The 16,184-nt window shown below is 42.7% G+C and overlaps 1 protein-coding gene across 2 annotated transcripts in view; it reads right to left on the bottom strand.

Moving 5' to 3' along the window:
* The window catches only part of bmp2k (BMP2 inducible kinase), a 140,847-nt gene that overhangs the window by 38,424 nt on the left and 86,239 nt on the right, over nt 1-16,184 (bottom strand). For both annotated transcript variants that reach the window (XM_078543643.1, XM_078543653.1), the window contains exons 8-10: nt 15,123-15,226; nt 6,202-6,281; nt 600-760 (exon numbers count right to left, since the gene is read on the bottom strand). In XM_078543643.1, coding sequence (XP_078399769.1) covers nt 600-760; nt 6,202-6,281; nt 15,123-15,226 — 345 coding nt within the window. The remainder of the gene's footprint in view (nt 1-599; nt 761-6,201; nt 6,282-15,122; nt 15,227-16,184) is intronic.

The following is a 16,184-nucleotide window of genomic DNA, read 5'->3' as shown; positions in this document are numbered from 1 at the left end:
AGGAACATGCCAGAATCAAGATCCAAGGCCTTATATTTTTTAAACTGGCCCCTTACAAAAGGGGCTTTCAGGGGTAGCTCTCTCCTTCTGGCAGTTGCACTTTCCAGCTGCTTCAATATGTAGAGATCCTAGATGTGCCTCTAATAGCCACTTGCCATTGCAAGACAAATTAAATCTCCCACGCACCCCAAAATGCAGCAGAGGTGCCGAACAGGCACATCTAGGCACTAATGTTGGAATGTGCCCCACGTGCTCTTTAAGAACACTTGTCAATTTACCAAATTTATGGCCAACTTAGTTTTCTAATTGTCATTAATTTAATAGCCTAATTTTCAGGTTTGCCATATTGCCTTCCTCGGTTTTATACAAATCTCAAGAGTCACTGGATTTAAACCACTGGACAAATTTCCCTAGAAAAAAGTCTCCTCTCCAAGAATGTAAATCACACATCCTCACCAGAGTGCCAAAACAACAAAATGTATATGTTGTGGCATTTGATGCAAAATATTCATGAATAGAAAATTTTTGTTGCTTCCAAATTATGACACTCACCAAATTAGTTAAAATTGGAATCTAGTTTTTAAAATATGGTAAATTACTTTTTTGTCCAGGATTTCCACAGCCACTTGAGATCACCCTCTTCACTGGAGTTACTGTGTTCTGAATTGGTAAAACACTTGCGTTTACAGCACTAGTGTTGGCTTTTGGTCTTCTCCTTGGGGCTATTGATGTCTCTGTTGGTCCTACTGCCTCACTCAGCCTGTGGAAATGAACATTATGGATATAAATTAACTTCTTTATTAATCAAAAGTTATGAACTAAACACAATGTTTTCAGAATTGAATATATTTATTGTAATTTTACTGAAACCCAAGGCAATCATATCTGCTCAGCCTTTATTGAAAACTAACAAATCCTAAACTAGTCAGAACTTATACTTATATGCTTGAAAAAACTATTTGCAATAGAGGACACAATTACAAGTTCAACAAAGCTAGTACTAAGTTTCTATAAAACGTTTAAACAATTCTAGTTGTTACGATCTCAGTAAAGACCAAGAACATGTTAATTACTTTTTTTTAAAGTATCTGAAAACTTAAGGGAAGCCACAATGTTCATGGGTTAAATCACAAGAATTTTACTAAACAAAAATCAGGGAACATGAATACTTATGGTTACACTCTATCTTAAATAGTCAGTTACATTAAAGATATTTGAAGCACAATGAACACAGTTACTTATTCTCTAAACCCAACTTTCCTTTTACACCTATTTGGCTTACACCCAAATAAACTCAAGTCAAATACTATTTGAAATTAGAAGATTAACCACTTGGTCTGAGTGTTACTTCGAAGATTCATAAAAGGGTTCAGATTTATTGGACCTTCCAATTATTTCCAACAAGGTTTTCTCTTCAAATCTTCTCCAACCATTCCATGGTTATAGACTCCCAATTCAACATAGGTGTCGCTAATGTCTTAAGCAGAGCCAACTCAGGTCAGAACTCTTCTGTTTCTAGTGTTCTTTAACTCTGGAGTCTTGTATCTAAACACACTATCCTCTTTCTCTCTTCCCTTTCTCAGCTTGGCTATCCCTAGAAGTTCAATATATTGTTAGGAGTCCTTCAGTTAAACACAACTCTTTTAGTCAGCACACAAAATTTCAAATGAATGCTGCTGGAAAGAGATGTTCCCTGTGTTTTTTTATTCATTTATGGGACTTGGGCATCGTTGGCTAGGCCAGAATTTATTGCCCATCCCAACTGCCCTTGAGAGGGCATTTAAGAGTCAACTACATTGCTGTGGATCCTGAATCACATGTAGGCCAATCCAGGTAAGGACAGCAGATTTTCTTTCCTAAGGGACACTAGTGAACCAGATGGGATTTTATGATAATCGACAAAGGTTCCAGACTTTTATTAAATTCAAATTCCACCATCTGCCATGGTGGGATTCAAACCAGAGTCCCTAAAACATTACTCTGGGGCAATACCACTATGCCACTAGTGACTCAAAACGTTAACTGTATTCCTCTCCGCAGATGCTGTCAGACCTGCCGAGTTTTTCCAGCTATTTTTGTCTTTGTTCCACTATGCCACTACCTCTGTTCTGCAGCCAGATTGTTCAAAACACCAATAAAAACTGCTTGAAACAGAACCACACCCACAATCTACTCAACCCAATAATTAACTTCCTTAACTTGACCTTTTTTCTATTGCTTATCTCCAAGCAATTGGTCACATGATCATTTACTAGAAACCAGGTGTTTTACCAGAAATCAATGGTTGCAAAGAAATGTTTTCACCTGTGAATTGTTACTTCATTGTATTTGTAATGCTATATTGAATAACAATGAAACAGTAATTACATAGAAATTACAACTCGTCACATCTCACTTAAAAGGCTAACAGTTCCTCTAGGGGCTTGAGCACATAGTATAGGCTAACACTTCAGTGTGAACTGAGGGAGCACTGTGTTGTCAGAGTGCCTTCTTCTGAATGAGACATTAAATCAAAACCCCATCTGCCTGCTGAGGTTGATATAAAAAGGATCCTATTTCACTTGTGTTCTGTCAGTGTCCAGGCCACAATTTCTCCTTTAATCATTCTACTGTGGGTAAATATTGAAATATTGTTTCCATTGGTGAATGAAAAGGCAGCCAAATGGATAGACACTGAGGATTCTCAAAGAACCCCAAGAAGGAAAGGAGAGGAAGATCTTGAATTGAGGGCTATTTAGATCATGAGGTGTTTCACCAAAAGTGGCCACTGCTGTAGAAACTGGAACATAATTTAATTGGAAATGTGATAAATATTTCAAAAGTAACAATATAAAGGATTGGGGGAATGGGGGTTACAGGAGGCACTGGGGCAGAATGTCCCCTCCTGTTTTGTGATTTGTTTAATCATGCTATGAAAACTCCTTTATTGAGTTCAAACTTTTTTGTTCTTCTTTTATGGGATACTGGCTTCACTGGCAAGGCCAGCATTTGTTGCCCAACCGTAATTGCAGATGAACAGCCTTCTTGAACTGTTGCCATCCATCTGCTGTAGGTACACCACAGTCCTGTTCGGAAGAAAGTTCTAGGATTTTGACTGAGGGGCGCTGAAGGTAATATAGTTCCAAATCAGGATGGAAATGTGGCTTGGAGGGGAACTTGGTAATGGTGTTCCCAAAAATCTGCTGCCCTTGACTTTAGATGGTAGAGGTTGGGAGTTTAGGAGGTCCTGTCAAAGAAATCTTGCTGCAGTGCATCTTGTATATGTTACACACTGCTACCACTGTGGGTCAGTGGTGGAGCGAATGTTTAAGGTAATGGATGCGGTGCCGATCAAGCAGGCGACTTTGTCCTGATGGTGTTGAGATTCTCCAGTGTCGTTGGAGCTGCACTCACGCAGGCAAGTGGAGAGTACTCGATCACACTCCTGACTTGTGCCTTGCAGATGATGGACAGGATCTGGAGTCAGCAGGTGAGTTACTCACTGCAGAGTTTCCAGCCTTTGATATGTTTTTGTAGCCACAGTATTTACATGGCTGGTCCACTTAAGTTCTGGTCAATTGTGAGCCCCAGGATGTTGATGGTGGGAGTTTCAGCAATAGTAATGCATTGAATTCATAGGGAGTTGGTTATATTCTCTCTTGTTGGAGATCGTCATAGTGTGACACTTGGGTGGCACAAATGTTACTTGCCATTTATCAGCCCAAGCCTGAATTTTGACCAAGTCTTGCTGCATATGGACATGGGCTGCTTCAACATTTGAGGAGTCACAAATGGTACTGAACACTGTGCAATAATGGGTGAACTTCCTCACTTCTGACTGTACGATGGAGGAAAGGTCACTAATGAAGCAGCTGAAGATGGTTGTGCATAGGACACTCTGAGGAACTCCTGCAGCAATGTCCTCAGGCTGAGATGGCTGGCCTCCAACGACCAGAACCAATTCTTTTGTGATGGGTATAACTCTAACTTGCTGGAGTTTCTATTGTTGGGTAGTTGTATGGAATGCCGAGGGGTAGGGATATCCTTTGCAGTCACTCCATCCTTTGCAGTCACTCCATCCTTTGCAGTCACTCCATCCTTTGCAGTCACTCCATCCTTTGCAGTCACTCCATCCTTTGCAGTCACTCCATCCTTTGCAGTCACTCCATCACAGGAGTATTATGAAAAAAATTGACACTGCACAAGGTGATATTTGGAAACTTTACCAAGAGCTTGGTCAAAGAGATAGGTTTTAAGCAGCACCTTAAAGGATGAGAGAGAGGTAGAGGGAAAGAGAGGTTTAAGGAAAGAATTCCAAACAGTGCTTTGGCAGCTGAAGCCACGCCTGCCACTGGTAAAGCAATTAAAATAAGAAATTGTAAGGTTGCAGGGTTGGAGAAGATTAGAGATGGGGAGGGCCAAGGCCATAGGGTGGTAGTGATGGGGAGGGTTAGTAACTTTGCTGAACCAGGTGCCAGTATGGGGTATTGTTAGGAACAACGTATCATTTTGAAGTTGAACACACAAATCACAATATATGATGAAAGGTGGAATGGGGCCTAAAAGTCCAGCTGGACCTGTGTAAGAGATGGGTTAAAAAGGGGTTAGATGTTTAGTAATTTTGGGAAAAAACACAAAGTAGAAAAAACTGGACTATTGCCTAGCGACAGTGGTCAAGTGACACAGACACACAAAGACAGGGAAGAGTTCAGTGTGTGTCGGAGAGTTAAGGCAGGGATTTTTCAGCTCTCAGAAGAGAAAAATACAAGGCTAGTGGGACAGTAGTTAACTGAATAGTCAGTTATAGGGTTCTGCAATCTAATCAGTTTAGTAGTGTTGCTACTGAAAGTGAGTTTAAAGTGCAGTTATTTTTTGGTGTCTTGGAGAGAGATAAGAGTTGGGTGAGAAGCATCAAGTGAATGCTCAAGAATTCACCGGAAGAAAACCATTTGCATGTGTGTCAGTCCCAAACAAGGAGCCTGTGTGTCAAACTGGTGGTAGCTCTTCAATGGTTTGTGTGTCTGTAAAGATATTGTTGGGTAAAGGAACATTGGGAAATTGAATCACCTTCTCATGTTTGTATCGAGATCTTTCCAACCTTTTTGTCTAGTATAACATAGTTTATTTCTCTTGTTTAATAATGTTTTATTCTTTGTGTTAAAAGTTCATCAGCAGACTCCTGTGAATTTGTTCAACAGCTTATCTCCATGGTTTCCAAAAGATAATAAAAGTTAGGATCTATCAAGCCAGGTTTCACTCTGGGATCTGACTTGTCTAGCATTATCAGCTAGGATCGTAACAGTTAGTGACCACAGGGGTGATTAGAGGACAGGGCTTGATGCAAATTAAGGCATGGAGAGCAAATGACAAGTGAACAGAGGGTAGAAAATAGAGGCCGGCCATGAGTCCGTTGGAATCGTCAAGTCTGGAGGCAACAAGGAAATGGATAAGGGTTTCAGCAGAAGGTGTGCTGAGGCAGGGGCAGAGTCAGGCGACATTGCAGAGGTGGAAATTAATGGTCTTAGTGATGCTGCAAATATGCAGTCAGGAAGTTTATCCTGGGGTGAAATATGACACCAAAATTGTGAACAATCTGGTTCGGTCTCAGAGAGTTGCCAGGGAAAGGGATGGAGTCAGTGGCTAGGGAATAGAGTTTGTGGTGAGACTTGAGGACGACCATGATACAACTTGTTGAAAAACACCCGAACAAAATAGACATCTATAACAGATACACCTTAGCAAAGAAATTGTTAAATCATTACATAGCTTTACTTTGCAGCCAACTGTAATCCAAGAAGATTTTTGCACATTAAAAATAAACTTTTTAAAAAAACTTATTAAAAACAAATGACTGAACTGAAATTGCTAATATGTCTGTTTTTCACCATCGACTTTTTCCCAATGTAATGCAAATTTCCACTTGGGAAGCTAGCCACAAGTTCACTTGACATTTAAAAAGTAAGCAATTTGTGCATAGTAGATATTCCACAGTACTTTTCGAACATAAAAGAGCTGCATTTCAATACAACCTTCATATTTTCAAACTGTTAGGATGGCTAGAAGTTATACACAATCAGGACATCATAATCAGGATCTGTAGTGCAAGTAAGAGATTTAATGTATCCGCATTGGCAAAGTGGATCTGATTGAACTATTGTAAATACTGATGAGATCTGAAGTCTTTTCAGTTGTTGGCAGTCCTGAATGATGTACAATAGTTACCTTGCTTTCGTTTGACTCTTCTTGGCAGCTGCCTCACTGGCAGTCATGGGTTCAGGAAGTACTGTTGGGATAGGGACATTCTACAAAAGAGAATTATAAAACTTAATTTTTAATCATAAAACTTCTGTTACAAGTTGAAGTGCTTTTCATCAGTGAAAGGCAATGTGACATTCTGTAAATGATATTGCAAATCATGAGTGAGAACACATGGAAATTGGAAATACCTGTTGGCATGAGTAAGGAATTGACTATGAGGTAGAAAACAGAACAGGGATAATGTAAAACAAAAACAAATGCTGGAAATGTTGGATAATGTATATTTATTCTATTGCTAGGATGTGGCTAATGGTATCGCCCAAGGGTCTGTACTGGGGTCTCAGATTTTCAGTATACTTATCAACAACTTAGATGAAGGAATAGCGAGCCATATATCCTAGTTTGCTGATGACACCAAGTTATGTGGCACAGTATTTACCGTAGATCAGAGCAGCAAGTTGCAAAGGGACATTAATAGATTAAAGAAGTGGGCAAAACTGTGACAGGCAGATGGAGTTTGATATGGGGAAGTGTGAAGTCATCCATTTTGGACCAGAGAAAGATAGATCAGAATAGTTTCTAAATGGTGAGAGGCCAGGAGCAGTGGAGGTGCAGAGATTTAGGGATCCATGTATTCTAACAGCCAGGTAGAAAGTACAAAAAAAAATGTAGAAGGCTAATTGTTTTGACCGATGAAGTTGGTAAAGCAGTTATTTAAAAAGCCCATGGGGAAACTTTAAACAACTGTCATAACCTATAATTTTAAGTGTTATGTTTGAGATGCGACTCTAAATTCAGGAATCAGACCACCAGTTCTCGAGGTTTTACATTAAACTAAAGGAAACAATTTATTAATTTACACAGGTTAAAATATATATATATGTATACGCACACATAAAGCTACAAATTATTGCTATCATAACTTTTAACAAATTCCCAAACTAATCGCCATTAAGGCAACAGCAACCCATAGACTTAATCAAACACCAGGCAAAGCATTTTCACCTTACAAATTCAAAATGAGGTTCTTTTCATTTTGGTTCCTTGTGGAGCCAGTTGGAGGCTTACACCTGCATTTTGATCTTACATTGCCTCTGCTCTGCACACCCAAAAACTGATAACTACCACGACTGATTGAATGTTAATTCTCATTGTATCAACAACCTCTTTGAACTCCACCTTTTAACAATGAAACCCCTTTCACAGTACCAATTTCATTAGTAATATAAACATATAGCTTGGTATCAGCTAGACAGGTTTCATTTTCACCCCACTTCTTGAATGCTCTATTCAAAAAATGCAAATGCACACTATCTCTCTTACATATCAAAACTAGGACACACCAAAGCACCCCAGACAAGCTGGCTTTAATCCAATTAAGACACACCAATAAGCTAAACCTCTATTTTAAAAGAAAAATATTTTCCAAAATATTATGTAGATTAATAGTTTCATGATACTAATGGAAAGCCATCCTTTATCATAAGGAGGCTGCAATACAAAAAGGGATGGAAGTTATACTACAGTTACATAAAACTCTGGCTAAACTACTGAGTACATTTAGTTCTGGGCACCACACCTTAGAAAGAATAGGTAGGCCTTAGAGAGTGTGCAATGCAGATTCACCAGAATAATACTGGAGCTATGAATAATAAATTATGGAGACAAGTTCAGGGGTGATGGCAGGGAGCATTTCTTCGCACACAGAGGTGAGTGGAAATTTGGAAGTCTCTCCTTTTCACACCCCTTCCCGCACCCAAAAAACCCCTCAAATTTCAAAACTGGGATTAATAGGCTTTTGCTCGGAAGGTTATAACGGGATATGGAATCAAGGTGGATAAATGAGTTAAAATACAGATCAGCCACGACCTGAGTGAATGGCAGAGTAGGCTTCAGGGGCTGAATCCTATTTCTATGTTCGCAAATGTCAAAGCTTTGGTCCTAGACTCACCCTGAAAAGGTTTAAGGGTAAACTTCTCTGGGTCCCTTTGCCAGTGCTGGACAAAAGCATCAGTATTTCCTGTTCAGGACGCCCCTATTATAAAATCACTACCACCGTGCTAAATGGGCTAGATTTCAAATACATCTAGCATCTCAAGACTGGCCAACCATGAGGCGCTGTGGGCCATCAGCAGCAGCAGAGTTGTACTCAACCACAATCTGTAACCTCATGGCCTGACATATCCACTACCATTACCACCAAGCCAGGGGATCAACCTTGGTTCAATGATGAGTGCAGGAGCAGCACCAGCCATGCCTAAAAATGAGGTGCAGACCTGGTGATACTACAATACAGGACTACTTGCATGACAAACAGCATAAGCAGTAAGTGATAGACAGAGCTATGCGATTCCACAACCAACAGATCAGATCCAAGCTCAACAGTTGAGCCACATCCAGTCAGAATGGTGGTGGATGATTAAACAATTTACTGGAGGAGGAAGCTCCACAAATATCCCCATCTTCAATGATGGGGGAGCCCAGCACATTAGTGCAAAAGGTAAGGCTGAAGCATTTGCTACAATCTTCAACAAGAAATGCCGAGCGGGTAATCCATCTCTGCCTCCTCCGGAGGTCCCAGCATCACAAATGCCAGCCTTCAGCCAATTCGATTCACTTCATGCAATATCAAGAAATGGCAGATGACAGTGGATACTGCAAAGGCTATGGGCCCTGGCAATGTTCTGGCAATAGTACTGAAGACTTGTGCTCCAGAACTTGCCGCGCACCTAGCCAAGCTGTCCCAGTACAGCTACAACACTGGCATCTACCAGGCACTGACAAAAATTGCCCAGGTATGTCCTGTACACAAAAAACAGGACAAATCCAACCTGGCCAATTTCTCCCCATCAGTCTACTCTCGATCATCAGTAAAGTGATGGAAGGGATCATCAAAGTGCTATCAGCGGCACTTGCTTACCAATAACATGCTCATTGAAGCTCAGTTTGGGTTCTGCCAAGGTCATTAAGCTCCTGACTTCATTACAGCCTTGGTTCAAACATGGACAAAAGAGCTGAACTCCAGAGGGAAGGTGAGAGTGACTGCCCTTGACATCAAGGCAACATTTGACCAAAGGTGGCATCAAGGAGCCCTAGCAAAACTGGGGTCAATGGGAATCAGGGGGAAAACTCTCCACTGGTTGGAGTCATATCTAGCACAAAGGAAGGTGGTTGTGGTTGTTGCAGGTCAATCATCTCAGTTCCAGGGCATCAGTGCAGGAGATCCTCAGGGTAGGGCCCTAGGCCCAACCATCTTCAGCTGCTTCATCAATGACCTTCCTTCCATTATAAGGTCAGAATGGGGATGTTCGCTGACAATTGCACAATGTTCAGCGCCATTCATGACTCCTCAGATACTGAAGCAGTCTATGTCCAAATGCAGGAAGACAGACAATATCCAGGCTTGAGCTGACAAACGGCAAGTAACACTCGTGCCACACAAGTGCCAGGCAACGGCCATCTCCAACAAGAGAGAATCTAACCATTGTCCCTTGACAATGTGACATGTGAGGTGGTCACACGGCAGTTGAAGGGACTTGAGGGAGGAAGGGAATGGGTGACCACCAGGCAGTCCAAGAGAAACAGGCAGGTAGTTCAGGAGTCCCCTGGGGTCCTGCTCGCAAATCGGTATTCCATTTTGGAGGTTGATGTGGGCGCTGGTTCCTCCAGGGAGTACTGACAGAGCCAATCCTCTGGCACCACAAGCAGCCTGTCTGTCCAGGAGGGGAGGAAGAGAGGAAGAGCAATAGTAATAGGGGATTCGATAGTCAGGGGAACAGATAGGCGCTACTGTGGTTGTCAACGTGACTCCAGGATGGTGTGTTGCCTCCCTGGTGCCAGGGTCCAGGATGTCACTGAACGGCTGCAGGGCATCCTGAAGGGGGAGGGTGATAAGGCAGAAGTCAGGGTACATGTTGGTACCAATGACATATGTAGAAAGAGGGATGAGGTCTTGCATCAAGAATTCAGGGAGTGAGGCAGTAGACTAAAAAGCAAGACCTCTCGGGTTGTAATCTCTGGATTACTCCTAGTGCCACGTGCTAGTGAGCACAGAAATAGGAGAATAGCACAGATGAATACGTGGCTTAAAAGTTGGTGCAGGAGGGAGGGTTTTAGGTTCCTGGATCACTGGAACCATTTCTGGGGAAGGTGGGATCTATACAAGCGGGACGGTCTACATCTGAACCAGAGCGGAACTAACATCCTTGCAGGCAGGTTTGCTAATGCTGTTGGGAGGAGTTTAAACTAATTCAGCAGGGGGAGGGGACACAGAATGTTAGCAGAACAGGGGCACATCATAATACAATAAAACAATCAAGTCAGAGGAAGTACAGCTCCATTAAGTTTCAAGGGAGTAAGGCAAGACAGGATGGTCTCTACTTTAATGCCAGGAGTATTACAAATGAGTTAAGGATGAGGATTGACACGTGGAATTGTGATCTGGTAGCCATCACAGATGCGGTTGAGGGAGGGGTAGGATTGGTAGCTCAACATTCCGGGATATAGAATCTTCAGGCGAGACAGGGGAGGGGGTAAAAGAGGAGGTGGCATTGCATTATTAGTTAAGGAGTCAATTACTGCAGTAAGGAGAGATGATATCTTGGAGGGGGCATCGAATGAAGCTTTGTGGGTAGAGCTTAGGAATAAAAAAAAAGGGCAGCCACATTATTAGGTGTTTATTATAGACCCCCAGATAGTCAGCAGGAAATTGAGGAGCAAATATGTGCACAATTTGTGGAGGTGTGTAAAAACAATAATAGGGTAATTATATTAGGTGATTTCAACTTTCCTAACATTAATTGGGATAGACATAGTGTTAAGGGCTTGGATGGAGTGGATTTCCTGAAATGTGCACAGGAGAACTTTTTCGGTCAATATGTAGAGGGTCCAACAAGGGACGGCACAGTGCTGGACCTAATTCTGGGGAATGAAGCCGGACAGGTGGCTGAGGTGGTAGTGGGCGAGCGTTTTAGTGATAGCAACCACAACATGGTACAATTTAAGCTTGTTATGGACAAAGAAGTAGACAAGTTGCAAAAAAATGTTTTGGATTGGAGGAAGAGCGAATTTTAATAAAATGAGGCAGGATCTGGCCAAGGTAGAGAAATCTACAGAAGAGCAGTGGGGGGGGAGGGCGTTCAAAAAGGAAATGGGGAGGGTACAGGCTCAACATGTTTCTAGTGTGATAGGAAGGAGTAACAAGCCCAGAGAACCATGGATGACCAGAGATAATCAGGATACGATGAGAAGGAAAAGAGGCTTTTAGCAGGTACAAGGGGAGCAAATCAGCAGAGCTATTAGCGGAGTATAGAAAGTGCAGGGCGGAGCTTAAGAAAGCAATTTGGAGAGCAATGATGGGCTGTGAGAAAGCTCTGGCTGGTAAAAGTAGGGAAAATCCCAGGATAATCTATAAGTATATCAATGGGAAGAGGATAACCAGGGAAAGAGTAGGGCCCATTAGGGACCAAGAGGGCAATCTATGGGTGGAGCCAGAGGACATCGGTAGAGTATTGAACGAATACTTCACATCCGCCTTCACCCAAGAGAATGAGGATGAATGTATGGAACTCAGGGAGCGAGACTGCGAGGTTCTTGAGCAAATTGATACAGGCAGTGACAAAGTATTGGAGGTGTTGGCAGGCTTAAAAGTCGACAAATCTCCAGGTCCGGATGATTTGTGTACCAGACTGCTGAGGGAGGCAAGAGAAGAGATTGCAGAGGCTCTGACCCAAATTTTTAATTCCTCTCTGGCCACGGGGGAGGTGTCAGAGGACTGGAGAACAGCTAATGTGGTTCCGCTATTTAAGAAGGGTTGTAGCGATAAGCCAGGGAACTACAGACCAGTGAGTCTCACGTCCGTGGTAGTGAAACCAGTGGAGAAAATTCTAAAGGAGAGAATCTATCTCCACTTGGAGAGGCAAGGTTTGATCAGGGATAGTCAGCATGGCTTTGTCAGAGGGAGGTCATGCTTAACAAATTTGACTGAATTTTTTGAGGTAACGACCAGGTGTGTAGATGAGGGTAGTGCAGTTGACGTAGTTTATATGGATTTCGGCCTTTGACAAGGTCCCACATGGGAGACTTATAAAGAAGGCAAATGCACATGAGATACAGGGTAATTTGATAAGGTGGATTCAAATTTAGCTTCCTTGTAGGAGACAGAGGGTGATGACAGAAGGATGCTTTAGTGACTGGAAGCCAGTGTCCAGTGGCGTACCACAGGGATCTGTGCTGGGTCCCTATTATTCATCATTTATATGAACGACATAGATGACTATGTGGGGGGTAGGATTAGTAAATTTGCAGATGACACAAAGATTGGCCCGGTGGTTAACAGTGAGGTTGAGTGTCTTGGGCGACAGGAAAATATAGACGGGATGGTCAAATGGGCAGATAAGTGGCAGATGGAATTTAACCCTGAAAAGTGTGAGGTGATACACTTTGGAAGGAGTAATTTGATAACAAAGTATTTAATGAACGGCATGACACTAGGAAGTTCTGAGAAACAAAGAGACATTGGTGTGTGTGTCCATAGATCTCTGAAGGCGGAGGTGCATGTTAATGGGGCGGTGAAAAAGGCATATGGGGCATTTGCCTTTATCAATTGAGGCACAGATTACAAAAGTAGGGAGGTCATGTTGGAGTTGTATAGAACCTTGGTGAGGCCACAGCTGGAGTACTGTGTTCAGTTCTGGTTGCCACATTATGGGAAGGATGTGATTGCACTGGAGGGGGTGCAAAGGAGATTCACCAGGATGTTTTCTGGGATGAAACATTTAAATTATAAAGAGAGGTTGGATAGACTTGGGTTGTTTTTGTTGGAGCAGAGAAGTCTGAGGGGCGACCTGATCGAGGTGTACAAGGTTATGAGGGGCATGGACAGGGTGGATAGGGAGCAGCTGTTCCCCTTAGTTGAGGGGTCAGTCACGAGGGGACACAAGTTCAAGATGAGGGGCAGGAGGTTTAGGGGGGGATGTGAGGAAAAACTTGTTTACCCAGAGGGTGGTGACAGTCTGGAATGCGCTGCGTGTGAGGGTGGTGGATGCGGGTTGCCTCACAACCTTTAAAAAGTACCTGGATGAGCACTTGGCACGTGATAACATTCGAGGCTATGGGCCAAGTGCTGGTAAATGGGATTAGGTAGGTAAGTAGGTAGGTCAGGTGTTTCTCACATGTCGGTGCAGGCTCGATGGGCCGAAGGGCCTCTTCTGCACTCTGATTCAACGGCATTACCATCGCTGAATCCCCTTTATCAATATCCTGGGGGTTGTCACTGACCAGAAGCTGAACTGGACTATCCATATAAATACCTTGGCTACAAGAGCAGGTCAGAGACTAGGAATCCTGCATCCAAGTAACTCTCGTCCCGATTCCCCAAAGCCTGTCCACGACCTACAAGGCACAATTCAGGAGTGTGATGGAATGCTCTCCACTTCCCTGGATGAATGCAGCTCCAACAACACTCAAGAAGCTTGATGCAACCAAGGACAAAGCAGCCCACTTAATTGGTACCCCATCTACAAACATTCACTCCCTCCACCACCGATCCAGTGGCTGCAGTGTGTGCCATCTACAAGATGCACTGCAGGAACTCGAGCCGCCTTAGGCAGCACACCTTCCAAACCCATGACCACTACCATTCAGGAGGACAAGTGCAGCAGACACATGGGAGCACCACCACCTGGAAGTTCCCCTCCAAGCCACTCGCCATTGTGACTTAGAACTATATCGTCGTTCCTTCACTGCCACTGGGTCAAAATCCTGGGACTCCCTCCCTAACAGCACAGTGAGTCTACCTACAGTGGATGGACTGCAGCAGTTCAAGAAAGCGGCTCACCACCACATTCTCAAGGACAATTAGTGATGGACAATAAACGCTGGCCGAGCCAGCAATGCTCACATCCCAAGAAAGAATAAAAAACTTGGGAAGGTCAAGTGCTGGCAGAAAGTTTGAACTTCTGAATGTAGCTGCAGCCCCTTCAAGCCTTCGGTCGTATGTCACAATTTCAACATTGCGCCCTTCTAATGGAGATCAGCAGCCTGAAGCCATTCTGCAGGGTGGGAAGGTGCTAAAAGAAAATCAAAAATGCAATTTACCTTCCCGTCTCTGTGCTGCCCTTGGGATCCTCAATGCAAGGGGCTCAGGGCAGACTACAGCACCATGTTTCACTGAGCGTCCTTGTGCTGAGGCATCCAGTCATTTTGAGGCAGAAGACCATGAATTCTCTCTCCTACTTTATTAACTCAACTACAATTAACCTGTGTCAGCTGCAGATACAGATCCACTTCTCTCCTTTTTGGAAAGCCCTCTAAATCCCAGCACAGCATAAAGGGTTGGAAACCTTGGTGTCTGGGTGCAGAGCTCAGTTAATCAAGATATACACTTATGGTTTCTTAGAATGAAAATATTGATTTTATTCATATCAGTGTTAGGTATTTGAACACTGTTCAGCTGCAGGCCCACAATATTGAATATTAACATCTCATTATTGGTAACAATTGTAGATTGAAAGCTAATTTTGCAGGCTGGTTACTCAACCTTGTTTGCTGGGGAATTGAATCGAACTTAGGAGACCTGCATATTGCACAGTGACATTTGAGAACAGCTCATTCATCAGCAACATGGGAAATACTTCCAAAATAATCGTGGGCTGACTTACTTTAGATCTTATTTTAGTTAAATTACAGCAACAGAACCAAACAAAATTTCATCAGCAGCAAAAAGAATGGGGGTATTCCTCAATTTACATAGCTGATAAATATTTTTATAAATTTATTGCAATCAGTGTTTCTTTCAGCTAATGGGATATATGCAAAAGACAAACCAATTTTTTAGTGAACCATCAAATAATAAATACATTACTAAAAACAGAACATATACTTACATATATATTTGGCAGGGGACATTCCTTTCCAGTCAATTTAAAAGCAAAATTTGAAACTTGGTAAATGTCAGGTCTCTTGTCTGGAGCTGGTTCAAGCATGTAGCCTTTTAAACACAAAAATCACAAGTTAAAAAATGTACAAATGAAATGTGGTAACTAAATGCATAGTATATTTAATTAGGTTGTTATTTTTTTTTCCATACCAAAGATACAATTAACAAATCTGCAGTGAAACACCTGATAAATAAAACATTGTGAACGTTTGTGAAATAGAGAAACTACAAAATTAATACAAACAACAGGTTTGTGAAATGTAGCTTCAAAAGACATAGGCCGGATTTTTCCCGTCGGCGAGTTGGGGGCAAGATGACATCGGGGGGAACCCGTCCATTTAAATCTTTGGGAAGGCGGGTGGACAGCGAAATCAGCTGTCCGCCCGCCAACCTGTCAATGGCCAATTGAGGCCACTGACAGGATAATTAAGATAATTAAAGACCCTGCCCGTCCAACTTTAATATTGGCGGGCCAGGAGCGCCAGCGGGCTTCTGAAAAATCATGAAACCTCATCCACTGGTGGGATGAGGTTTCATGTCCGTTTTTAAAAACTTTAATAACGTTTCTGTGCTTCTTATTAACATGTCTCATCTCGTGTGACATTGTCACATGAGGGGGACATGTTAATAATTTTTAAATTTTGCTATTTTTAAAGTTTTTTAGACTGTCAGTAATCTCCCTGAGACAGCACTTAATCTCAGAGCAGTGAGCTCGAGCGCACTTTGACAGTTGTGGAATCCCTCCCCCACCCGCACAGGAAGCGCGTAGGGCAAAATTCTGCCCATAGGCCAGGATTTTCTGTGCCCACCAGCATCAGGCGTGTTCGGTGGCATTAGCTGACAATATGGCGAGAAGGCCAAAAATCGGTTTCACGAAGTCATGAAACCAGTTTGCGTTTGTCCGCTCCACCCGCCGATGGCAGGCCGCGTTCCCGCCATCGGATGTCAGGAAGTTCATTGTAATACATCAGCATATCATTATAAGGCCAGCCCGCAGGACTCACCCCCT

The sequence above is a fragment of the Cetorhinus maximus genome, chromosome 1 (genome assembly GCF_964194155.1).
Source record: "Cetorhinus maximus chromosome 1, sCetMax3.hap1.1, whole genome shotgun sequence".
NCBI lineage: Eukaryota > Metazoa > Chordata > Chondrichthyes > Lamniformes > Cetorhinidae > Cetorhinus > Cetorhinus maximus.
The sequence above is the reverse complement of the archived record's forward strand: the minus strand, read 5'-3'. Positions and strand labels throughout refer to the sequence as shown.